Source organism: Corapipo altera, unplaced genomic scaffold (assembly GCF_003945725.1).
Source record: "Corapipo altera isolate COAL_440 unplaced genomic scaffold, ASM394572v1 104b, whole genome shotgun sequence".
Classification (NCBI taxonomy): Eukaryota; Metazoa; Chordata; class Aves; order Passeriformes; family Pipridae; genus Corapipo; species Corapipo altera.
This window is the reverse complement of record NW_020885023.1, coordinates 1512-9687: the sequence shown is the minus strand read 5'-3', so window position 1 is coordinate 9687 and position 8176 is coordinate 1512. Positions and strand designations below refer to the sequence as shown.

General features: G+C 55.2%; 1 protein-coding gene across 1 annotated transcript; it reads right to left on the bottom strand.

Annotated features, from left to right (window-relative positions):
- Positions 1 to 3805: 3805 nt before the first annotated feature.
- Positions 3806 to 7867, bottom strand: LOC113959162 (protein kinase C beta type-like). Its single transcript, XM_027667996.1, has 2 exons — positions 6993 to 7867; positions 3806 to 5000 (listed from the first exon to the last, which is right to left on the bottom strand). The coding sequence occupies exons 1-2, from the start codon at positions 7140 to 7142 to the stop codon at positions 4848 to 4850; spliced, it is 303 nt and encodes a 100-aa protein (XP_027523797.1). The 5' UTR covers positions 7143 to 7867; the 3' UTR covers positions 3806 to 4847.
- Positions 7868 to 8176: the final 309 nt, after the last annotated feature.

Here is an 8176-nt window from a genome sequence, read left to right as displayed (position 1 = left end):
GTGCTGGGGTACCTGGGCAATGCTGGGGTACCTGGGCAGTGCTGGGGCTGGTTGAGCGGGGCAGTTTTCCCACCCCCAGATGAATTGGGGTGGTTCCCAGTGACCACCTGCCACACCAGGTGGAAGAGATGAGGACATCTTACTGAAAGCTGAGCTGAAGTCCCCAGAAATAAGAGGAGAAGCCCTTCCCAGCACACTCACCAGCTTTCACAGGGACACTTCCTAAAAAAGCAAAGTTCCTCGATGGAGAAAGGCAGGTACAAGCTGTGGAGCTCTCCTGGGAGCGAGCAGAGTGTGATGGTGCACTCGGCCAGGAGCCCCCACAGGCCCTGGAGCACGTGCAGGCTCTGGGGGATCCCAGAGGATTGAGATCAGCTCTGCAGAGCTCTGACCTGCCCTCGCCTGCTGCCCCCTGACCTCGCTGCCAGGCATGGTGCCCACAGAGGGGCTGCTGGGCACCCAACCCCCCAGTGCTCAGCCCCACAGCCCTGCACCAGCTACACAGCCTGGGAACCAGTGCTCACAGGGTGGTGAGAAGAGCCTCTGCAGCAGCATTAACCCATTAACTAGCAATTAACTGAAGATGCAAACAACCTGCACCTTGCCCTGCTCCCCCTGGTCCATCTGAACCTTGATGTGCAGCTGAAGGTCTCCACTCTGGGACCTGCACTTGGGCAGCTTCATCAGCTGATACTCTCCAGCTGTTCAGATATGCAGCTTTTTGACCAAAATCCTACAACTTCTCAGCATTTCCTGCTATGCCAGGGCTCTGTAGGGCCCCTCCTGGTGACCCCAAACCCCAGAATCCGTGGCTGGGACCCCCGGGCATGCCCAGCCACTGGCTCGCCCCTGGAGGCTCATGGGCAAAGAAACCAAGCTCTCAGGGTTTCTTTAAAATTATATATTTTATTTTCTCATACATGCAGCAAATCGAATCAAGAGTATATGCCCATCTAAAAGGAGATCTTAATGAGAACCGTTTGACAACACACAGCAGGTAGTCTAGGATGTAGAAAAGTCATCAAATACTTGCAGGTGAAATCAAATGCACAAACACAAACTGTTCAACAATAAACATTTTTCTTTTTTTTCCCCTTGTTTTAGTTGCCACTTTGAATGTGATCAGAAATAAACAGCTTGGGTGACACTTCCATGCACAGATCCAGAGGCGTGTGGTCAGACAGGCTCACCTGCTCCTGCCACCGTGGGCAAGTCACAGAACTCAGCAGTGGGAGAGAATTCCACCCTCCAGGTGCAATCTTAACCTTTGGAACAGCATGATCCTTGTGTTCTGTGCTAGAACTCCCCTGGTTCTTCCCTTAGATCAGAGCTCTGGGATTCACAATCATCAGAGCACATTGACTGCCCTGTGCTTGCTCATCTTCCACCCTTGAGGCTCTCTGTCTACATGGGTTGGCCACTGTGCAAACTCGCATTTATTTATTAAATGGATTAAATCAATCGATAACTGCTTGGGTGATGGGACTCAGCATGAGAAGGCTGCTCAGGGCTCCAGCCAGGGGAGGCAAGTGCAGCAGCAGGTCCCCAGCCCCATGCAAACAGAGCTGCACTGGGAGCAGGAGTGGGGCAGGTTCTGTGCACGGAGCAGCCACCGGCCAAGGTGGAACTGTCTGATCCATCCTGTCCCAGGGAAACCACCTGAGAGCCTGAACCCCACTTACCTGCAGCACTAGGATGTAATCCAGCCTTGCACAAAGTCAGGACTTGCCATCTTTGCAGCGCATGCCCTGCCCCCTCAGCCCTCCCCCTCTGCCACTGCAGGATCCTGCTGCCAATCCCACTGCATCCAGGTGGGACACCAGACCTGCACCCACTCCCCCAGCAGCAGCAAATGGCCAGGGGCACCCCGCAAGTCCCCCCTGCATCAGCGGGCTGAGGTGCCACCTCTGTCCCCATGAGCATCCTTCTCCTGCCTCACACTGTGCCCTTGTCCCCAGCACTGCACTGACACACACACAGCAGTGGGGACACCATGAGCTCCAGGTATGGATTTACTGGTATGGATTTACTGGGCTTTCTCCATCACTAGAGCACCTGGAGATTGGTGAATGGGGCTCTCCTGAAACTCAGCTCTGAGCATCCTCCTGCAGCTCTGCTCTCCCCATCCTCCTGCAGCTCTGCTCTCCCCATCCAATAGTGAAGATTAAATCACCAAATTACAGTAAACAGTGACTCAACCCCTGTCACCCTGCCCTTCCTTGGAGGAGTCCACACAGATCTGAGCGTCTGTGCAGGGCCAGGCACATCCCATTACACGTTTCTCCACAGAAGAAACAGGTCATCTGGAAATAAACCTTGAAATAAGAGTTTGGCAAGCAGCAGAATGGACAACATCAGGAATAATGAAGGTATGAGCCCTCTGAAGAGGACCCAGCCCTTGCCAAACTCTCCCCAGAACATGGATCTCAATCCCAAAGCTGCCACCCAGGCTGCCTGGTGCCAGCCCTGGCTTCCCCACAGGTCCCCTCCAGGGCCACCCAGTTTGTTCAGCGTCCAGCAACGCCTGCTCCACACACGAGTGTCACCCCAACACAGACACAGAAGTCCTAAACAGAAAAGATGTAACTCCCCCCGCAGCAGCCCCTGCCCGTGCCCACAGCCCCAGGGTGCCCCTCAGCCCTGGAGACCTTCCAGCAGCATCCTGGGCAGACCTGGGAGCGCCTTCAGAGCCGAAGATACGGAAATTAAAAACATTCACCACTGAAGTAATACTAATTCTGCAGCAACAGGTTTGAAGGTCACAGTAACGCACATGCTCTGCCATCAGCTGTGGGCTGCAGAGGATGGTGGGACGTCCTCAGGAACAGCACCGGTCCCACGGGAGCCCTCACCAGCCCCCAGCCCCCCGAGCCTGCCTGGGCCTCTCATAAACACCCTCCTCCATCTGGCACAATTTGCAGTTTTTCTGGGTTTGGTTTGGTTTCCTCCAGCCCAGGGCAGGACCTGGGGCCGCGGGCTCAGCTCACGCCCCAGGAGGCACAGGACAGTGCCCGTGGCTGGTAACAGAGAGGACACCTGTCCTGGCACCGGGACATCGGCTTCGCTGCCCGCAGCCTTTGTTCTCAAGGAATCATCAAAAGAAAAGAAAATTTCCAAAGGTATAGCTTGATGTTTATAAAAGATCTAGAAGGAACTCCTCCTGACTGATAAAATCCCACCCCAATTCCCCATGGCACGGAGGAATGGCTGTGCAGCAGAACCGCTGCTGGTTCAGCAAACACACACGTGGGGGTTCTGCAAACCAGCCAGAGCGGGCTGGGACGGGAGTGGGGACGGGGATCCAGAGGCCTCTGTGTGCCCAACATCCAGAGCCACTGCCCAGCTTCCGATGGGCAGCCCCTGCCTGCCCCTGTCCACATCTGTCTGTCCCTGACCACCCCTGCCCACTCCTGCCTGCTCTTGCCCACACCTCCCTGCTCCTTCCTACCTGCCCCTAGCCATTCCTGCCCTCATCTGCCTGCCCTTGCCCCTGCCTGTCCACTCCTGACCTCCCCTGCCTGCTTCTTCCTCCACCTGCCTGCCCTTGCTTCTGTCTGCCCCTGCCCACACCTGCCTGCTCCTACCTGCTCCTGCTTGCCCTTGGCCCCTCCTGCCTGCCCCTGCCTACCCCATCCTACATGTGCCTGCTCCTGCCTCCACCTTCCCACTCTTGACCACCTCTGCCTGCTCCTGCCTGTTGTTGTCCCCTCCTTCCAGCCCCTGCCTGCTCCTGCCTGTTGTTGTCCCCTCCTTCCAGCCCCTGCCCACCCCTGCCTCCTCCTGCCCACCCCTGCCCTCCCACACACCACGGCTCTGCCTCATGAACAGCTACAAAATTGTCTCTTCTCATTCATTTTTTTTTTTTTTAATGATGCAGAAGGTCCTGGATTACTGACTAAAACCCCCAGGAATTTTGGTGGAAATCAGGGAAATCAAGATGCCTGTGAAATCCATGGGTTTGGAGCCTGGAAGAGAATAGCAGAGGGTGTAAAGTAGAAAAGTTTCTGTTATAAATAGCCCTCAGTGCAGCCCTTTGGTCTTGGGCGTGTTTTCAGTTGGTAAATTGTAAACCGAGAATATAAATGTGTTCTGTTTTGGTAGAATATTAATATCCTTTACAGAGCTGTTACATCTCGACAGTGTCTGCGAAAGATTTATGCGAGTGCTGACAGAGCGTATCAAAACTGCAAACTGTTCCAGATGTTACAAAAAAACCCCCACCTTTCACTTAGAAAAAGATTTGCTCTGATTTACAAGAACTGGCATGGGATTGGTTTGGAGTCGTAATGCCCGAGCACGGGGAAGGCGGATGGTGGGGAGGACACTCCAGAGAGCCGGGCTGACCCTATAGACAATGCATTGAAAAATATAGGTCTATAAGCAGATTTTTCCACACTGATCAAATGTATCCATGTCTTGAACAAAAGGCTCCTCTAAGACAAGCTCACACTCATTGCAAGCTTCAGCACAACGCTTTAAGCGATCAACCATGCTTAGCATTCCACAGCAACGCTTTGGGAGTAGCTGGGTCACTGGGATCTCAGCATTCCACTGCAAAAATTACAGAGACTGTAGCAATTTGGTATGTTTCTGTTTGAAAACTCTATTAGTCACCACCAACTATAGTTCCTAGAAGTATCACTGATCGGTAACTGGCACCCCGGACACCTCCGGCTAGGGAAACCAAGCTAGCGAGTGGCACGGACATGGAGAGGCCTCCTAGGAGAAGCGGTCGGCGTGTGTGGCGGGAGGGAATGTGTGTCTGCACTGCTAATCCCGGAAGACTAGTGTCGGTATGTACAAGGCGACCTGGAGTTGGGACAGCGAGGAGAGGGCTGGCACCGCGACTACACGTTAATGACAAACTCGGGGTTAGTGTAGGAGAATCCAGCAAACTCGTTCTGGTCCAAGTTCATGATGAAGAGTTTATCCGTGGGCGTGAGCTCCACCGGCTGCCGGGTGAACTCTTTGTCGAAGTTGGAAGTGTCGCGCTTGTCTTTCTGTTAAATGGAAAGCACAGAGTTAAACTGGGAAAGGACTGAGCCAGCGAGCAAGAGAGCATGGCAGCACCCAGGGGTAGTGGCAGCACCCAGAGGTGCACAGCCATGGGAGCTGTGCTGTCCCCAGGGAAGCTGTGCTGTCCCCAGGGAAGCAGTGCTGTCCCCAGCACTCCACATTCCACACCAGTTTCTCAAGCTGCCACCGATGAGGAACTCACCGCCCTGTACAAAAGAAGCAGCCCCACACCACCAGCAAGAAGAGAAGAAAACCAGTTTAACAGGCCTGGAACACACAACCGGGACACAAAGGGACACACGAGAGCTGAGGGTGTTGGGGAGGGAGCACCCCTCCTCTCCTGTTCACTGTGAGAGAGAACACAGAGCAGTTCTTAGCATGCAGAACCCCCACTGCAACCAGAGCTTGGCACCGCACAGGAGGAAGGAGCCTGGAGGAAGCAACATGCCTCAAAACAATCAGTACAATGTTAAAATTTAAACAAAATAATCAGCTGTGAGAGCTCTTTCTGCTTTAAGCTCGGTTTTTGAATGATGTCATGATATGGTGTTAACCAACACTGGTTCATTGATGGAGGATGTGATTTGCTCCAGGGTTGTACAGAGAAAACACACAGCACTTCAAAACCTCCAAGAAGGAAAATTCCACATAGGCAACCTTTTCTCCTTTTAATTTCATAAGAAGAACCACTTTGCAGCTACACCCAAGCCAAAAAAGGGAAAAAAAAGGACGTTAGTGTCAGGATTAGCGCTGGGAACCTGCTATCAGCACTGCGGAGCCAGCGCTGGCAACGCGTGGGCTGGTTTTCTAAACCCGTGTGCATCAGAGACCGCCTGGCTCAGGGGTGTCCCACTGTGGGAGGCGACAGGGCCGTGGCTGAAGGGGTGACTGAGCACTGAAGGCACAGAACAAGCACCCAGGGTCCTTCATCCACAGCAATGGGAGGTGGGGGGACATTGGCAGCCGGGAAACTGGCTCTGCTTTGCCTCATTACTAAAGCCAACAGGGACAAAAGACCTTCTCCATCCCTTCTTCCATATCTCTACATAAGAGAGACTCCAACACTATGCTGGAGGTGACCTTCCACTCCTATGACACCGGCAGGACCCTGTCACAAATTTGGTGCCTCGCAGAATCCTGCAATATATTTTTTTTTTCATTTTTCCCACAGTTTGCCTTTGAAGGGGGCCATGCTCTGCTGCACCAGGATTTCCAACCCTGGGTTAATCTGTCAGTTCGAACTGAGAAAAAGAACTGTGGGGGTCCTTAAGGTCCCACATCCCACCCTGCTCCCCCCACCTCCTGCTGCTGTCCTGGTGAAGGACCTGGCAGCTGAGATGCTGTGTCCTCCCTGCAGCCCCTCTCACCCCAGCAGCTGCCACTGTCCCAGAACTCTGGGCAGAGCCATTGGCATCTTCCTGCCTCAAGCAGGAGCATGGCCAGGACACGGCACAGAGAGAGGTTCTCCTGCCAGCCCTGACAGGCAAGGAGCAGCACAGCACAGCTGCAGTCAGACCGAGCCTCGGGAGATGAGCCAGCAACGACCTACAGGGGTACTCAGAGACCCCACTCATCACAGGAGACATCCCATCAGGATGGCTTTAGCCTGGTGGGAGGAGGATCAGAGAGAGGCAAGGGTGATGCAGAGGAGACGAGATGGGAAGAAAAACAGGGCTGGATGGAGCTCAATGAGCAAAGAGAGAAAAGCCAGGAGAAGAGCCAGGACGTGGCTGTGCCGTCAGGACTCGAACATGTGGCGAAGCTCAGAGCAGGCACCGGTGTCTGTGGGTCCCAGACTGTCCCTGAGCCATCAGAGTCTCTCCAGGGCTCCACTCCCAGCACAGAGAAGGAAGAAGATGCAGATCTGGGGGCACAGAGCAGGAGCAGGGAAGGGCAGACAGGGCGAAGGAGCCGCCTTCAGGTGCAGAGTTCTGCAGGCAAAGGGTGAAGCAGTTGAAGCGCGAGGACAAGCCCACCTTGATGGCAGCAGGGTCCCCCCAGGGACGAGGGGCTGGGTGGTCCATGGCAGGTGCTGTCCTTCGCTGCAGAGGGAGTGGGCACGGGGTCCTTCCTGCACCCCAGCCGGTGCACAGGGAGCTGATGGTGGTACTGGGCTGCTGCTCCATTCCCAGAGGGATGCTGAACTGACCAAATGGTTCCTGAAGGCCACATCCATCCAAACCAACGTGTGCCAGGACACCACCATCCTACCGAGCCAGGAGCTTCTCCTGCAGAGGAACACTGTGGGATGCTGCAAAGGGGAATGACACATCTACACCTGCCACTGGTGCAAGTTGCCACCATGGACCCCAGCCCTCCAGAGTGCTCAGCCTGGGGGCCCTGGGGTGGGAAAAATGTCCTGCTGCTGCTTTTTGGCAGCAGAAAGCTCTGGAAAAGGCAGTGATGTGCCCTGGAGGGGGCTCAGGGCAGCCCACCCCCGTGCACTGCCCTCTCCAGCAGTCCCCCACTCCTTGGGGGCTCAGCTGGGAAGCTCTGAGTTCAGCAAAGTGGGGTTTGCTGGTTTCTTACCTTGAATTTTGCCTGAATTGGTGGCAATTTGGCTTCTGTCAAGATGATGAACAGCCTGGGAACAGGCACAGAATGGCTGCATGGACCTGGTATGGAGAGAGGGGAGGGCAGGGGACACTCTGGGCTGAAAGTGCCTCCAGCAATGGGTGAATTGACTTCGGGTGGTGACAAGGAGCACAGTGGGACACCCTGGGCTCCCACTGTCCGGGCACAGCTGGCCCAGAGCAGTGTTTCTGCCTGGACCACAGGGATGGGAATCCTCCCTCTCCACTGCCCCTGAGCCCCCTCCCCATGGCAGAGCTCTGGGGCTGCCCGGGTGCAGGACTCTGGGGTCAGGCCCTGCCAGTGCTGTCGGTGCCGCCGTTCGGTGCTTTCGGAACAATCTCGCAGTGTCCAGACCCGCAGAACTCGGCAGAAGCGGAATCCCAAAGGCAGGAGGGAGGTTCTGCCGGCACTCAGGAGGGAGGTTAACAGGAACCTGTAATCCCTCTTTAGCTGAAACTGCCAATTGCTTTGAACAACTGCTCCTGGGAGAGCGGGGCAGGGATGAGTCACCGGCACACGCCGGGCGCTCGCCTCTGCAGTCTCCAGAAATCCGAGGCGATGCCGCAGTCGGCTCCGCTTAAGGCGT